Raw genomic sequence first — 18,984 nt, 5'->3', positions numbered from 1 at the left:
GCCCTGCTGCATGACTTGTTCCTAAGCTTATTCCGCTTTTCTGTTTAATGCCATTATACTAGTGAGATGGTTAGCATTTTGGAGAGTATGTCAGCGCTCAATTACATCTTAAACTACGAGCACTATGCATTACTACATCTTTTTTCGGCATGACGATAACAATCAATGCCGGTGTACTCTGCCCACTATACTCCTAACAATGTTTTGTGGTCTGGAGGTGTTGCTGGGATATCGTGACACTCTGGGTTTGCTCAGTTTCCTTTTTCATACATTTTTTCTCGCTACTTTTCAGAGCGGTGCCCTGTTTTACCTGCGCTGTATGCCAGGTGAGGTGGGATTTTCTCTCCTGCCCAATTGGTGAGTGAGCAATTATGAGTATATGACCATGTTTTGTCAGGACTGGTTGGAACACTTTTGGTTCTTTCCTGACATATGACAGTGAATTGTGTTAGACATAAACGTTTTTCAACACAGCACTTTGTCTTTAATAATTTCTTTCTTTGTACTTTGTTTCTCCCTTGCTGTGTGCCTCACATTCAACCTGTCTTGGCATTTAACAACAAAGCCAGGAGAAGGATAGAATCACTGGATTGCAGGTGATATCTGTTTATTTCCTTTTGATATATGTTGTTGTATGACTTTTAAGCAGTAGCGTTTTGGTCCTGAAGAAGCAGCTGGATACTATGTTGATCTTGTCAGTCTGCAGAAACATGTCGACCTTTTTGTTCCATCAGTGGTTATTTGTTTAGACCACCTACGCACTCATGTTTTTATTTTAGGAGTGAAGTGATTCTCTAATAAATAATTCTTTTTCACTTCCCTACCTAATTTTACATTTCACATTTCACTTTTGCACACTGCACCTCACTAGTTCTAGCACTGCTTCCAGTCACCATTCAACTTTCTTTGAGTTTTTTCTCCCTCATTTTAGTACTATGCAGGTGAGATTAGGTTTTTAACAACTGACCAGTCCACTGTGAGTACCTTACCTTTGTCTCTGAGGGTGACAGTTCCCAGATGATGAAGGGCGGAATCGGATGGTGACTGATGGGAATTTTCTCCTAATGAGTTGAGTGGTCCCATGGTTGTTTTCTTTCACACACTAGTAGTTTATGTTTGTTGGTCTTTTGAGGCACCCTTTAGGGTTTTACTTAGTTCATTTTGACTCCGTGCTACCCTTTTGTTGTAACTGTTCCTAGGGATAGTAGCACTTTGGGGTCATTAAACTGTCCCTGCAGACCCTCCCCCCGTGTTTTTTGACTGTTCCTGTGCAGCTGCTGAGCTGTGGGTCTTTTTATCCTCAAGGTCATATATAGATCTTGTATTTATGAGAAGGGTACTGTGTTAGGACTGTGGGTGTTTCCTTTTCCAGTATAGCTTGTGGCCCACGAAACCGCATATAAAATGGCTACCATCCCTGGACTGGCATTTGATGAAACAGAAATCCAGTCTATCTTAACTGACAATCCAAGTGTAGTGGACATGTTACCACCTGCCCCTATCACAAGCGAAGATGGGTGGGCCAAGATTTTGATTTTGAAAAAAAGCCAGTCACAAATTTGTACTCATGGCATCTGTATGGCAGAATATTTGCGAGGTAATGGTGCCCCGAGTGGACTTATTGTCACCAATACTCCACGTTTGTTTCTTGATGATAAGGACTTTCTGCGCGACTGGTCCCTCATTGCCTGGAAGTGCACGAGGGACTGGCTGGTGCTTATAATAAAAACAGCGAAGAAGGCGGCTGATAAAATTCTAATAGAGATTCAGCTCTTAGAGGGTCAAATTAAAACAACCCTCACAACAAAGACTTTTGCAAAACACCAAGAAGAGAGCAATAAAGCCAACAAGGAGTTTAAAGACTCCATTCTGTTCACTAAACTCGAGAAATGTAAGAAAGACCTGGAAAAATTTGCTATGGATAAAGTCTATCCATATACTCATGAAAATTATACACATGCGAGTTTCAACAAAAAGGGCAGGAAAGTAGGTTCTACCTATGGTACATCCAGTTCTGATTCAGAATCAGTTGACTCTGACACCTCTAACTCCACCAATAATACCAACAAGAGAGGTAGAGGATACAATAGAAGGAATTGGAGAGGGCAAAACTCTAACTATGGTCCACCAGTCCCACCTCCATGGTTGCAACCCTCACCATGGGGCACCCCTATCTACCCACCCCCGGGAGGTCCCTTTGGCCCCCAGAATTTCTATTCAGATTATCCACAGCAGCCTTTTTTAGGCTATGGCCACGGGAGACCGAGGGGCCGATGCAGAGCCCAACAACAGGGTCAGGTGCAATGGAACTTGCCTCCCCAGACAATGGACTTGAGGAGTGGGAAGAGGATCCCTCAGGAAACACCGGGGACGTCAGCGGGACCTCCCTCGTAATTAATCTGAGTTCCCACATCCTAAATGAAACCGAAGAACAAGTTCTTAACATGGGTCTCGGATTCGTTTCTACAAATACCACTGATCCTTTCTTGACTAATATCGAAATGAACAGTTTCTTTAGAAAAATCAGACTGCACTTTCTCTATGCAAACAAAGAGACACTCGAGAACACTGGAGAAACTCCTGATGACAACACAGGCTTGAGGAATTCATCGAAATTCAATCCTACTACTATAGGCCTACCAGCAAAGCTCACGGCATTCGAAGAGGCTGTCACTCATGATCTACAGGGGCTTTTACAACAGCATCACAAACCTTTTATCAACCTTAGTAAAAAAGAACAAGCAGCTCTCAACGGCTTAGCGAACAATCCATCTATTACAATTAAGCCGGCAGACAAAGGGGGTGCCACGGTCATCTTAGACACTGAGACCTATCGCCAAGAATGCCTCCGGCAACTGAGCGACAAAAAATTCTATCGTAAATTGGCCACAGACCCTACTCCCAGATTGACGACCATTATTGGGACCATTGTTGAAGAAGCTCTGGCTGAGGGCTGGATTACGACAAGAGAGGCGCAATTCCTATGTGCAGAGAATCCAGTGATGCCTCACTTCTATGTGCTGCCCAAGGTACATAAACCCCAGAGACCACCACCGGGGCGCCCGATAATATCGGGCATAGGTTCCTTGTTGGAACCTCTCTCCACCTTTGTGGATTGTTTCTTACAACCATTGGTACACAAAATGCCAACTTATCTGAAAGATACCAAAGCAGTACTTAGAATGCTTCCAGAAGTAACTTTTGACACAGCACAGGACCTGTTGGTCTCATTTGATGTAGAGAGCCTCTACACCTCCATTCCACAAACTGAAACTTTGGAGGTTATAGAGGCCCTACTTGACACTCAGGATCTCAATTCCATAACACCTGTGAGATTGATCATGACTCTAGCCACTATAGCCATGACGGAAAATTTCTTCATGTATGAAGATGCTGTGTACCTACAGATTAGCGGGACTAGCATGGGCAGCGTTTTTGCTTCTAGTCTCGCTAATCTGTACGTGCAGAGTTTTGAGCAACACCATGTGCTCAATGTGATCAATCCTTTCCTTGCAAACGTGCGTCTTTGGAAACGATACATTGATGACGTCTTGGTAGTGTGGCATGGCTCAGTGGATGACCTCAACAAATTCCATGAGTGGCTCAACGCGAGGAATTCTTTTCTCAAATTTACCATCGAATATAACAGAGATCAGTTATCTTTCCTTGACTTGCTGATCACGGCTACTCCCATGGGTTTGCACACAGAGATGTATCGCAAACCTATAGCCAAAAATTCACTGTTGAACTACGAGAGTTTTCACCCGAGGGCACTAGTCAACAATCTGCCTTACGGACAATTTCTCCGTGTTCAACGCAACTGTTCAACCAAGACTGCTTTAGAAGAACACTCCCAGGCTTTAGAGAAATAGCTACTTGAGAAGGGATATCCGACCAAATTGGTGAGAGCCTCCAAAAAACGTGCCGCAAACAATAACAGAGAGGGTTTACTTGAACTACTACCCCCCAAGCCTACATCCAACAGGATAACTTGTGTGAATACTTTTAGCACAAAGTCCAACCAAATTCAAAAGATTGTGAAGAAGCACTGGGCAATATTAAACACTGGTAGAGATACAACAACCTTGCCTCCCCCTCTTTTTGCATTCAAACGTGGACGCAATATAAAAAATCAGTTGGTTCATATTGACCAAAACAGACCTGTCCACGAGCAGGGATATGGGATATGCCAGCAGTCACAGGACACCACCCCTGTGGGAATTGTGTAGCGTGCCCCCTGGCAACCAAATCAACACAAATTGACATCGGCACAGGTCGCCCCTGGGAACAGCGACGTTTTACAAATTGTTATAGCCAGAATGTCATTTATTTGATCACTTGCCCGTGTAATAAGCGATATGTGGGCATGACTACACGCAAGATTAAGACAAGAATATCCGAACATAGGAGTTCTATTAGATGTAACAAACAGACTACAAGGCTGACTGCTCACTGTATAGAAGCTGGCCACTCATCAACAGAACTTAAATGGACAGTGATAGAACAGCCTGCAATCCCACCGCACATCACTGACATCAGTGGGTTCTTATTCAAAAAGGAACAAAGATGGGTTTTTAAACTCAAATCTGATAAAGAGGGCCTTAATGAGGACATTCCTTGGATGGCACTTAAATGATGTTTGTCCGCTATCTATTATTGTTGTTTAAGTATAGCTGTAATACTTTGTAAGGGGCAACTCAGTTTGGTATTTCTTTTTGCCCGCAACCCCTTAAGAGTCATTTCTCTTTCTTTTGAGCATCAATGTACCTTAAAACTCTGTGTGTTTAGTTCACTGGCGGACTATAGACACATATATTTTACATCGCGCTCATTCTGCCTATTTTCTTCCTTAAAACTTCAACTCCCATGAAGCCGTGCGTTTGGGCGCGTTTTCGTGACGTCACACGATCGCGCCCGCGACTGAGGGAGAATGCAGAAACATAAGGAGGGATCGGGCGCCTCGTCGGTACCTCCCACGACAGCCCAGAGGGACGCCCGGGGTACCGACGGACAGGTAGGCGTCCCGATCCTTTCTCCATGCCGGGTGAACTACCGCCTTTATCGCCAATGTCATCCTCCGCCAAGCAGGGGCGAGTCTTAGTTCCTTACGCCCTGCTGCATGACTTGTTCCTAAACTTATTCCGCTTTTCTGTTTAATGCCATTATACTAGTGAGATGGTTAGCATTTTGGAGAGTATGTCAGCGCTCGATTACATCTTAAACTACGAGCACTATGCATTACTACATCTTTTTTCGGCATGACGATAACAATCAATGCCGGTGTACTCTGCCCACTATACTCCTAACAATGTTTTGTGGTCTGGAGGTGGTGCTGGGATATCGTGACACTCTGGGTTTGCTCAGTTCCCTTTTTCATACATTTTTTCTCGCTACTTTTCAGAGAGGTGCCCTGTTTTACCTGCGCTGTATGCCAGGTGAGGTGGGATTTTCTCTCCTGCCCAATTGGTGAGTGAGCAATTATGAGCATATGACCATGTTTTGCCAGGACTGTTTGGAACACTTTTGGTTCTTTCCTGACATATGACAGTGAATTGTGTTGGAGATAAACGTATTTCAACACAGCACTTTGTATTTAATAATTTCTTTCTTTGTACTTTGTTTCTCAATTGCTGTGTGCCTCACGTTCAACCTGCCTTGGCATTTAACAACAAAGCCAGGAGAAGGATAGAATCACTGGATTGCAGGTGATATCTGTTTATTTCCTTTTGATATATGTTGTTGTATGTCTTTTAAGCAGTAGCGTTTTGGTCCTGAAGAAGCAGCTGGATACTATGTTGATCTTGTCAGTCTGCAGAAACATGTCGACCTTTTTGTTCCATCAGTGGTTATTTGTTTAGACCACCTACGCACTCATGTTTTTATTTTAGGAGTGAAGTGATTCTCTAATAAATAATTCTTTTTCACTTCCCTACCTAATTTTACATTTCACATTTCACTTTTGCACACTGCACCTCACTAGTTCTAGCACTGCTTCCAGTCACCATACAACTTTCTTTGAGTTTTTTCTCCCTCATTTTAGTACTAAGTGGTGAGATTAGGTTTTTAACAACTGACCAGTCCACTGTGAGTACCTTACCTTTGTCTCTGAGGGTGACAGTTCCCAGATGATGAAGGGCGGAATCGGATGGTGACTGATGGGAATTTTCTCCTAATGAGTTGAGTGGTCCCATGGTTGTTTTCTTTCACACACTAGTAGTTTGTTTGTTGGTCTTTTGAGGCACCCTTTAGGGTTTTACTTAGTTCATTTTGACTCCGTGCTACCCTTTTGTTGTAACTGTTCTAATATTTATACATTGCGAATTTGCTATGATATTTACATATAGGCGAAAATCAATAAATAGCAAAATGGGAACAGAGTTGTAATATATGCAACAGCTGTTGAAATATTTTACACATTATTAAAATGCCAAACATTTATTACATCAAACATTATAAACTTACAGTACTATTTGTCATCCACGCACAGAGCCCTATAAGGAATAATAAGCACGTGTTGTTCACAAGGTTTCACACATCACGTAGTGGGCACATTTATAATGGCCTACTAATGCTGGTAATCTCCAATGAGTATTGGGGTGATTTTGGGTTTGGGTGGTAAAGCCGCCCTTACTAGGGCGTGTTTGAGATTGCTCCGTCATTTGGAAGGCCACAGGGGTTCCTCTCTGTTGGTGAGGTGATCAACTAATTCCAAGTGTTTTTTCACATTTTTTACCTAATTGCTAACTTGACTGAATATGGGTATGTAATATAGACGAGGGGTAACACATCCTCTGTGTAACCACATTCAATCCAGTAAGCAATGAGGTGAAGACAAATGTTTGTTTATGTTTATTAGATAACCATTTGATTCTGTTTTTACAGATTAGGAACATATTGGGTAGAGGTGGGTAGTATTTAATTTTTAAGTGTACATTAACTATTGTTAATTGTTCAATATTTTAAATGAGTACGTTTAATTTTGTTATTTTTTTGTTTTCATGTTCTGTAATTTTACAATTTTTTACTTGTATGTCTGGGTATATGGTTTTTTTTGGGGTGAATTGTGCTGGTAGTCCTAAATCTAAAATATTTATAAAATTTATATATATTTATCCCAAAAATATCTTCATTTTTAATAGGAAACTTGGCATATATTAGGATTTTAACTTAATGAAACGTGTTCTTTATTATTTTCTATAAACACTGTTCAGTAATATTTATTGTGGATTGTAAGATATATTGATGGAATGCGTGAGTTGTGTATTTAAAATAGTTTATTGCATTATAAATAATTAGGAAGGAAAATCTATGATATTTTCAAAATTGTAAACTGATTTCGATTTTAAAATATTTGATCATTTATGTAGCTTTCAACAATTCTGATATTTTTGTAAATTGTTCATACATATTTATTTTACTGTACGATTTTTATTGAATTTAAAAAAAATTGTCTATTATTATAATTAATCTAAAATGTTTAATTATATTTTTTGGTGTATGGAATCTGACCACTGCAATGTACGCTATTTTTCTAATATTTGTTAGAGTTAGACTAGGAAATCTGAAAAACCCACACCCATGTTTGTTAAACTGGAGTTAGAACAGTAAATGGGACCCATCCAATGTACACAATTTAAACAACATCAGTTGAACTGGAATTAGAACAATGCATTTGATAAATGTATTACAAAATGAAACATTAATTTCTAATTTTAAAAATTGCATAATTAATATGTCAATACATTTAATCATATTTCATTTAAAACACTATCTGCTCCATCCCACAAAAAAACTCTACAACCCAAAATTGAAATTTGATACATGATTAAAACATATATTAAGCATGTAAACAAATAAAACACTTTAAAAATAAATAATAGAAATAGAAATAATGGAATGGAATTAACATGTCATTTTATAAAACACTCACTCCCCAATCCCCCAATAACAATCTTCATTGGTATAATATTTCTAGAAATAATTGCAAATACATTTCACAAAAACAGAAATAATTCAAAATAAAACATAATACAATGCAATCTAACAGAAAAAATATAAAAACAACATTATAGTACATGTTTTTTTAAACATAAATAAAGTTGTAAAATTGTTTAAAAATATAAACTCACCTTAGATATTTTTGCCGAGAATATTTTTAGTTCGATATTTTTATCACAATATTATGGTCAGACAATATGTTTTAGTGTTTATTTAGGTGGAATTCACCAGCAGGCATGTGGCTGTCCGCAGTTAACATAATGAGATCAGAATTTAGGACAATACACAATAATAAATTCGTCATTTTTAGTCCACTGCTTTCACAAAGGGTTTAAGTGGAATGCTTTCACAATGTTACTTCTCATTCCAATTTTGTTTAGATCATGCTAGTCCCATACAGTTCTTCATTCATTTCAAGACAATATCATCATTGTTCTTATTATGTTGTAAAGCACCATTTGAGCACACAGTGCATGAGCGCTAATTAAAACCATTAAATAAAATAAATACATCAATGCTCCTCAGTTCTCAAGAGCTTCTTGCTCTGTGCTTCACACCTTGCACTCTAGTCCTATCACAATAGAGTAGCCAATACCAGAGTTCTAAAGGTTAACTCTTCAAGTAGACTATTAACTCTACAGATACATGACGTGTGGTTGGGAACAGAAGAGACCAGTACATGTTAACAAAGAAGAAGATGATGGTAACTTCACCCAGGGGGCACTTTGAAACAATTTCGACTACTAATAAATGAACAGGAGGTGTTGTTAATTAACAAGATATTCATGTTCCTGGCAGATAGAGGTTTGCCAGTTTATTGGGTTTATTCTGTCAGGAGTGTTCAATTTTTAAAATAGTTTTTAACAAAAAGTTTTTTGACGATCAAGTTATATTAACTGCTCTAGATTATAGATGTTGTTTCCTTAAAAATTTGCAACAAATTTCGTATTTTGACTTTTCCAGCTTATCTTGATGTTGCTCCAATCGTCACATGCCTGTCGGGGAGGATGGTGGTCTCTGTTGGTAAATGCCTAACCAAGACGTTGCACATGGACCCTCAAAACGCTACCCTGGCTGATGCCCAATGTACAGGAGCCAGTATCACCTTACTGAATGGAATATATGTATATGACATTGCAGCCTTAGCCAGAATTGCCTACTGCGGAAATGTAATGGAGGTAAAAGTCTATTTGAGAGCCTAAACGTGTACGAAAGTCACCTAAAAATGTACAAGAGAAGCAACTGTCAAATAGTGATCTTGCATGTGAGAGGATGGTCAGGAGAGTTACCTTACGGTGGGAGAGAGGTGGATTTTGGGGGGGGAGAATGTTGACTATAAGACAGTCTTGTACAAGCATGAGAGAGCTGTATGTGAGAGATACATTGATGGTAGGACAGAAGGCTACTTGAGTGAGCGTTTCATTAAGATATAAGTGATTTGGCTACTATAGAGTCATCTGGTGGTGTTCAAGGCTGGTCAGGGAGAGTGGCCTTATTGGTGGGAGAGAGGTGACAATAGGGGATTGTGTTGCGGTGAGATAGCTATATGATAATCACCCGATGGCATGTAAGAAAGTTGTTGTGGGAGAGCCAATTGGAAGTGTAAGATAGTGACCTGATGGTATGTGATAGAGGTGTGTGACTAAGAACCCTGATGGTGAAAAAGAGGCTGTTGTGGGAGAATCACATAGTAGTGTGTGAGAGGAGACTCTAAGGAACACACCTGATGCAGTATAGGTGGTTGTGTGTGAGATTGGGCTGTGAGAGAGTTCATTAATGGTGTAGGACAGTCCCCATGTGATGTAGGTGGGCAGTGTCAACTGACCTATAGAGAAATCAGGATGTGCCTGATGGACTTTTCTGGCAGGTCAGTGTGAGGGCTGAGTTTTTGGCTGTTTATGGACCCATTTAGGGGCTGGTGAGCTGGTTTTTACTGTTGATTTTCCTGATATTACCACAATCATTGCCTGCATCAAGTGTAAATGCATGCACTCTCCTCTACCTTGCAAAACACACAAAAGTATTTCTTTGCAAATCCAAAACCACCCTAATTTGCAAGTGTGGGTGGCATTTTAAGCTATTTAACTCAACCTACAAAGACATTATTCATACAAGGGTCATCATCAGGATGAGAGGTTATGATGAAATCACCTTGAAGTGAAAAATCATATTTCAGTCATTTGTGTTTTAACATGGGAGATAAACTATAACTTTAACATATTTACTACTGGCTACAACATACCAAATAGGTGTCACAATGATTGACACAAATGATTAGTGTGATGTACTATGGAATAAATCACAAACATCTTCTTTCACGTGTATCTCATGGTACCAAACTATTGGAAGACAAAAATCTACGGTTTAATTAATGTCCTATTGGGTTATGTGCTACTTGGTGTTTGCTCGAATTAAACAGGACTCACCCCAATCAAACAGTTTGAAGTATTTTTCCGGGAACAAGAGCAGAAGATCAGGGTGGCCATCTTTGTAAATTACCGCAATGGACTAGTGTAGCAGAATGGACAGATGTGGTCTAGCCAACTTTATGAAACAGTTTTAAATTTAAGAAGAGCAGTAGTGGCATGAGAAAATATTAGGGAAATTGCAACATTAGATGAAAGTTTGGAATAGCCAAGGAGGACTCATCCTGTATTAGCACTGGGTATAAACTCCCTAGTGGCAGTCGAGTTGGATTATTAAATAAGCCTGGGAGGAATGTATCAGGGTATAACTGGCTTGACATTAATTAACTATGTGGATTATTCTTAAGGAAAAATACTAGATGTTGATGGATTGACAGGTGAAAAGGTTTTAATCACAATGTAGTAAACTCCACTAGGTATTGGTCTAATCTGGGTGAACACAATGTTCTGTAACAATAAAAATACAACAGAGTGTCTATTCTTTGAAAACACAGCAAGCCCACTTGTGTAACCCCCTTCAGATGATGTGTAAAAACATCTTTTTGTTAGGTATTGAAAGAGATCGTCATTGGCAAGTCAAGGTCACTATTCCTGCATAGCACTGTCCGTTGCTCAATGTGACTTAAAAGGAATATGTGCAGAGATCACAATATGAATGTGTTGCGTATATCAGTGGCATAAGGAAAGTTTAAGGGCCCCCCTGCAATGTAAACGGAGGGGCCCCACTCCGAATTTTATCCGGAGTGCTCAAACCTGATTACTTGCTAAGGGGGCTCCCTGGAACTGGGGGCCCCCTCACCATGAGGGATGTGGGGCCTGTATTATGCCCCTGGCATACACGTATTAGGGCATTCTTATTTGGGCAAATGGGTTCATTGTATATGTGAGCGCTTACTTACTTACCAAATTGTGAGGAACAAGATTCGTCTGTAGAGAATCGGAATACATATTAATTACTTAGATCTGGTCTGTCTGTGTTGCAGTTCGAGCTGCCATAAATATGGGAGAAAGACAACCTACTGGTAAGATCTGGCACAGTCAGCAGACAAAAAGCTGAATTCAGACAAAATGGAGATCCTCATCCTCTGACCCACCCCATCAGCCTGGGGCGACTCCTGGTGGCCCACATCGCTAGGCACTCCCCTGGAACCCACCGACCACACACGCAACCTAGGGGTCATCCTCGACTCCGCCCTCTCCATGACCAAGCAAGTCAACGCCGTCTCACCGCCCTGCTTCAACACCCTCTGAATGCTCCGCAGGATCTTCAAATGGATCCCCCCCGGCACGAGAAGAACCGTCACGCAGGCCCTCGTCACCAGCAGACTCGACTGCGGGAACGCCCTCTACTCAGGAACAACAACCAAGCTCCTGCGACGACTACAACGAATCCAGAACGCCTTGGCACGACTGATCCTCGACGTCCCCCGATGCAGCCACATCACACTCCATCTGAGAAGCCTACACTGGCTCCCCGTCAACAAGAGGATCACCTTCAAACTCCTCATCCACGCACATAAAGCGCTACACAACACCGGACCTACATACCTCAACGATCGACTCCGCTTCCACACCCCCACCCGCTGCCTTCACTCTGCCAGCCTCGCCCTCGCCTCAGTTCCTCGTATCCGGAAAACCACCGCCGGCGGCAGATCCTTCTCCTACCTCGCCGCCAAGACCTGAACCACTCTCCCTACCAACCTAGGACAGACCCAGGACCTGCTGTCCTTCAGAAGACTTCTCAAGACCTGGCTTTTCGATCAGTAGCAGCTCCCCCGCCCCCCCAGCGCCTTGAGACCCTCACGGGTGTGTAGCACGCTTTAGAAATGCAGTGATTGATTGATTGATTGAAATCAAGGCCATGACTGCAAGGATATTTTGTATCTTGTTTTAGAGCAGAAGTTTCTACCAAAAAATTGACAATGTACATATGCCACTTTGTTATTCAAATTAGATTTTAATCTATATGGAAATAAAAGTGAGCGCGGTTAACTCACTGAGTATTGAGTAAACCGTTTGATGATCGGTGTTTCTATGTGAAATATGAAATAAAATATTATCTTCTAAAACTCAGTTATTTTATAAGTGTCAGGAGCTACATGCAAGATCAAAGCACTCAGCTGACAGAAATTAAGGCCGTAATTGCGCAGATACATTAGGGCATATTTACATCAGAATGGAGAATGCAGGGATGTGCCTAATTCACAAGAATGCGGCGCCCCCCTGTGTTCTCCATGAGCTGATGCTAAGTTCAGCTACCTAGTGCCAACGCATGCACCCTTGCACCATAGTGCAAGTGTGTCTACGTTGGGGGGAAGATTGTTTATGTGCAGGAATGTCCCTCTTCCTACCCATAAACAATCTTTAAATGCCACTTTATAACTCTATGTGTGCTGCTTAATGCAGCAAACATAGAAGTTGCAAAACTGCATTTAAAAAAAATTATTGTTTATGTACAGGAAGGGGGACCTTCCTGCACATAAACAATCATAGGCAATTTGTTGTTTCTATGTGTGCCGCACATCATATGTCTTCACTTTTATGTCAGTGTAGTGAGAAAAGTTCCACCAGAAGTGCTCCTGTGGATTCACATTCGAAACTGCATTTCACTATCCCTGTCGTCTGGGCACCAAATTGAATGAATGGCATCTCGATTATTGCACTTGGAAAGACCAGTAAATGAGAATTTTACATATTTGCATGAAAAATCCTTTGTATTGATGCAAAATGTACACACCACACAGTGGACACATTTATAAAGTCCTACTACTGCTGGTAATCCCCAATAGTTATTGAGGGTGAATTTGGGTTGGGGAGGTAAAGCTCCCCTTAATAGGGTGTCTTTAAGATTGTTCCCTCATTTGAAAGCAAAAACGAGTTCTTCCTTGGTAGTGAGGTGTCTTTTTTAACCTCATTGCTTACTGGATTGAATGTGGTTACACAGAAAAGAGGGAACAGAAGGTCAGTGTAACCACATTCAATCCAGTTAGCAATGGGTTCAAAAAATTGTGGAAAAACACTGGGAATTAATCTAAGATCACCAATCTAAGATCAACTCACTACCAAAGAATCACTTTCTAAATGTTTAAGTCTTTATGATGATCTTATTTTTTGTTTGTTGTGTAATTTGTATCCCAAATATGTTGAAGGTTGTGCATGCTCGTTGACACTTACGTATGAGCCACACCAGTGGTTCAGGCTTGGCTCAATGGCAGAGGCATTTTAAGACATGGCCAAAACAGACAGCTGCTTAGGGCCTAACGTTCCAAGCGACTGGCACTTACCCGCCCTCTTGAAGCACTACCAATAGTCCCTCACACCGGCAGAGTACGCCAGGGCGGGAGGGTGTTCCTTATTCAACCACTTAATAGCGAAGTCTGTTGTCCCTGAGACTTCAGCAGGAGGCAAGCTCTTCTCTCAAGCCCTTGGAGATCCTTCACAAGTTGAATAAAGCACACAAAGGGGCAAATTCCTATAGAAGCCCAGGTTAGATGTCCTGCACATCTAACCTGGGCTTCTATTGGAATTTTATAACACATATTAGCAAGCCCATTAGCGCCGTTTTAGCTGACACAGCGGTAATTTTAACGAGGTTCCTGCTAATATGCCCCAAAGTTCCTTTCTCCTTTCTTTAGCAGTCAGGCAACCACTGCAGGCCAATCCCCCAAGCAGCACTTCAGCTTAGGGATATTCTCTCCTCAGTCTCTCTGGTTACACTCCTCAGCAAAGGTTTCTTCTTGTTGTCCAAAAGTGATCTAAATTCTTGGGATCAGGGTCCCAATACGTATGCCCCAAAATCCTTTGTCCTCTGAGTGGAGAGGGGCCTTTGCCTAGTCCAAACCAGTTCTGGTCAGTCCTGGAGCACTCTGTTTAGACTCCTTCTTTCCTTTCACAGTGCAGGGCAGAGACATCAGACACACCACAGGAAGTGGAGCCAGCATTGTGGAGGGAAGGCACAGTCCTATTCAGGTCCCAGGTGCAACTCCTCCCTCCCAGCTAGATGCAGATCTCTCTATTCACCACTGGGCTGACTCACCCTGTCTCTTGGAATCCCCCATCCCATGTCACTCAAACTCCAGACAAGGAATACACAACCTAGCAGAGGCAGGCTTGGATAGTTAGACAAGAAAATACCTACTTTCTAAAAGTGTATTTTCAAACACAGAATGCTAAAACCAACTTCTCTAAAAGATGCATACTAAACTTGAAATTCTACCTAGTTCCCTGAGTCAGTTAGGATTATAAAATGTAATAATCTAACTGCCCATTCTGGCCTAGAGGGAATAGGGAGCCTAGCAATAGTGAAAAACGAAAATGGCTGTAATTCACTATTAGGAACATGCCACACTCATCAGGGCTTGTCCTACCTTATACTTACAATGCACCCTGGCCTTGGGCCTAACATAGGGGTGTCTGATATGAAGAAAAAGGACGGTTTAGGGACTGGCAAGTGGGTGCACATGCCCAGTCAACATGGCAGTACCAGACTGCAGACAGGCTCTGCAATGGCATACCTGAGACACACTTTTACAGGCTGCTTCTGTGCGTGGCACAACAAGTGCTGCAAGCCAACTAGCAGCATTTGGTTTACAAGCACTGGGCACATTCAACGCACTGTACTAGGGTCTGACCAGAAAACCATATCAGCCAATCACGGAATCTCTAATCCATACATCAATTTACAATAGGGAACGCTTGCACTGTGGCACTGGACAGCGGTGGCACAGTGCCCAAAGCATCTAACACCAGCAAAAACACATGAGGCAATAGCAAAAATGGAAGGGAGACCCATGCCAAGGTGCCAGGTCTAACACGTGTCCCCTGTAGCTTAAATGTGGGGAGAACTACCCTACCTCTTGGGAGTTCTCATCACTAAGGTGGAAAAATCTGGGCAGACCATCAGGGTTGGTGTGTTCTGTACCAGGGCGGTGTTCCACAGTGAAATCCATCCCCTGTAGGCAAATGGACCACTTCAACAGCTTTGGATTCTCAACCCTCATCTGAATCAGTCATCTGAGGGGCCTGTGGCCTGTCTGAACCCGGAAGTGAGTCCCAAACAGGGGTGGTCTCAGCTTCTTTAGTGCCCAGACCACAGCAAATGCCTCATGTTCAATAGCACTCCACCTCTGTTCCTATGGAAGTAACCTCCTACTGATAAAGGCTACAGGTTGTTCTAGGCCCTCCTCTTTCATGTGTGACATCCAGGTAGGTGGCACTGAACTCATCCAGTCCAGCCAACACCTGGTTGACCAACCACTGAAAGGTTACAGGGGCATTCTTCATCCCAAAGGGCATAACCCGGAACTGGAAGTGCCCATCTCGTGTGGAGAATGCTGACCTCTCCTCTGCCCCATCAGTCAAGGCCATCTGCCAGTACCCAGATTTTAGGTCAAATGTGCTGAGGTAACGTGCAGCCCCTAGTCGATCAGTGAGCTCATCAGCTCCGGGGATGGGGTGCGCGTCAGTCCTCGTGACTGAATTGAGCCCTCGGTAGTCCACACAGAACCGGAGTTCTGGTGTGGCACCCGGTGCGGCAGTCTTTGGGACCGAGACCACTGGGCTGGCCAAAGGAATGTTAGAGGACTCAAACACCCCTAACACAAGCATCTTTGAGACCTCTTCTTTGATGCAAGCTCTCACCCTGTAAGATTTGTGCTTCGGAGGAAGACTATACCCGGTGTCTACATCATGGATGCACCAATCAGTGACACTGGGAACCCCGGAGAACCGATCCGAAAACTGTCCCAGCAAATGGCAGCAGTCATTCTGTTGCTCAGGGGTCAGGGTGGAAGAGAGGTTCACACCATCCAATGACCCATCTCGCTCTGTTGCAGACAGGAGGTGAGGAAGAGGCTCAGTCTTCTCCTCCATTCCAGCATCTGTTGCTAGGAGCATGCCCACTTCAGACCTCTCCAAGAGGGGTTTCATGCAGTTGACATGCAGGACCCTCAAGGGGTTCCTGGGAGACCGCAAGTCCACCAAGTAGGTAACAGGAGTATTGCGCTCCACAACCTCAAATGGGCCGGTCCACTTATCTTGGAGTGGGAAGGGCTCCACTGGGGCCATGACCCACACTTTCTGACCAGGTTGAAGATGTACCAGAGTGGCATTCTGGTCGTACCACCCCTTCATCTCCTCCTGGCTGGCTTCCAGATTCGCCTCAGCGAGTTGTCTGAAACGCCTAGTCTGGTTCCTGAAGACCAGCATGTAGCTATATACATCCTGGGGAGGTTTCCTGGGAGATTGCTCTCAGCCTTCCTTGACCAGACTCAGAGGTCCTCTCACTGGGTGGCCATAGAGAAGCTCAAAGGGACTGAACCCTAGAGATTTCTGTGGCGCCTCACGGTATGCAAACAACAGGCATGGTAGGAGGAAGTCCCACTTGTGCCTCACAGGTTCCTCAAGACCCATAATCATGTCTTTCAGGGTTCGGTTGAATCTCCCAGCCAACCCGTTTCCTTGGGGGTGGTAAGGAGTGGTAAACTTGTAAGTTACCCCTCACTCCTGCCACAGGACTTCATATACTTGGAAATTAAGTTTGTACCTCGGTCAGACACTACCTCTTGAGGGAATCCCACTCGTGAGAAAATTCCTATCAATGCCCATCCCACCACGGGGGCCGTCACTGTCCTCAGAGGTATGGCTTCCGGGTACCGAGTGGCATGGTCCACCAAGACCAGGATGAACCTGTTGCCCATGGCTGTCTTGGGATACAGTGGCCCCATAATGTCAATACCCACCCGCTCGAAGGGGGTGCTGACCACAGGGAATGCTGGAGAGGAGCCTTCTGCTTCCTTCCATTTTTTCCACTTGCCTGGAGTGTCTGAACTCTTGCGCATTTGTGGCCAATGAAAGTGGGTGACAAGCCTATCAAAGGTCTTGTCCTGCCCCAAATGTCCTGCGAGTGGCACATCATGAGCCAGTCCCAGTAGGAAGGCTCTGAAGCGCTGGGGTACCACCAGTACATGGGCTGACCCAGGCTCAGCAACCTTAGGCTCACCATACAGGAGACCATTCTCCCAGTATATCCAATGTGATCCAGACTGATCACCTGTTGCCTGGCTTGCAGACTGTTACCGCAAATCCACAAGAGAAGGGCATTCTCTCTGATCCTTGCAAAATCCTTCCCTGGAGAGTCCTCTTTCCTGCTGCCAATGGGTCAGCTCAGGCAGGTCCCCCAGTTCATCTACCTGTTCAACAGTAGGCTCCAGGGAATCCCCCTCAGGGTGTACCTCCACCTGGACCGTGGGAACTTCGGGGGCCAGTTTCACGCTCCCCCTGCCTCTTCTCTCTAAGGCAGGTTCCTGGGCAAGACCCAACATCTCCAATGAGTACTCCGCTCCAACTTTCCCCAAGGTGAACTCCCCAAATTGTTCTCCAACAAACAGTCAACAGGCATGGCGGGCCTCACAGCTACCTGAAGAGTACCAGAGACCCCTCCCCCCCCCACTTAAAGGGAACCTGGGCTATTGGACAATGGCTCTCTGTGTTGTCGACGGCAACAACTCGGCAAAATGAATGAGGGACAATCTGCTCTTGAGACACCAGGTGACACCTGACAGCTGTCACACTGGCTCTAAGAGTGTTCACCTTATGGCCATTGATGGCCACCCATTGCCAATATTTCTTAGTGTTGTTGGGCAGGTGGGTCCCAGCGACCACCTCACAGTCTCCTAAAGAGACAAGGGACATCTCTGCGGGATCCCACCCACCTTGGACACCAATCTCCTCCCCCGAGGCTGCACTTGCCATCTGCTGGGGTGGAGCACCAGGAGATGTTGACTTTCCAAACTGGCAGCACCGTGGATCATTCGCCTTATGACCCAGGTTCCAATACTTGTAACACTTCAGGGGTCCCTGGGGAACATAGTTACCTGTTGGGCCCCTTGCTTTCTCTCAGGGGGAGGCTGGGAACCTTTCCCTTGGTTCCCTTGGGAATTACTTTGTGGACCTTTCTGGAACTCCTTCTGTTTACCCTTGTCCCCCCACTATTCTGCTAGGGACCCTGTCCACCTTTGGCTGAGTCTCCCACTTGACCCTTGTGGACCCGGGTGCTCACCCAGAGGTCCGCTTCTTCAGCAGGATTCCTAGGGTTAGTCAGCCTACTATCAATCAGGTGCTGGCGCAGCTCTGGAAAACAATTACTGGACAAGTGCTCACATGCAATCAAATCAAAGAGCCCCTGAAAATCATTAACTTTGCTGCCCTTTACCCAACCATCCAATGCTCTGCAAAAGAAAGTGACATATTCCACCCAGGTACTGCTCTCTATCTTTTTGCAATTCCTGAACCGCTGCCTATACAGTTCAGGGGTCAAACCATACCTGGACATTAATGCATACTTCATGTGGCTATGGGAATTATGGACATCAGAAGGCAAGATTAGCAGTGTGTCCCGCCCCTCACTAAGGAACTGCCCCACAACCCCGCTCCCTAATCCCTCTCAGTCACCCGTTGGGAAGACATGGCTACCTCATAGGCTCTGAACCCCTGCCCAATATCATCATTCTTATAAAATTCCGTCACCACATCCTTAGGAATATACACTCTAACTTCCACC

The 18,984-nt window shown here is 43.8% G+C and overlaps 1 protein-coding gene across 1 annotated transcript in view; it reads left to right on the top strand.

Moving 5' to 3' along the window:
- The window catches only part of LOC147733123 (uromodulin-like), a 270,223-nt gene that overhangs the window by 87,650 nt on the left and 163,589 nt on the right, over window positions 1-18,984 (top strand). Inside the window, exon 3 of the mRNA XM_086955856.1 lies at window positions 8,962-9,176. Within this exon, the coding sequence (XP_086811982.1) occupies window positions 8,962-9,176 (215 nt within the window). The remainder of the gene's footprint in view (window positions 1-8,961; window positions 9,177-18,984) is intronic.

Source organism: Lissotriton vulgaris, chromosome 2_1 (assembly GCF_964263255.1).
Source record: "Lissotriton vulgaris chromosome 2_1, aLisVul1.2, whole genome shotgun sequence".
In the NCBI taxonomy this organism is placed as follows: domain Eukaryota; kingdom Metazoa; phylum Chordata; class Amphibia; order Caudata; family Salamandridae; genus Lissotriton; species Lissotriton vulgaris.
The sequence above is the reverse complement of the archived record's forward strand: the minus strand, read 5'-3'. Positions and strand labels throughout refer to the sequence as shown.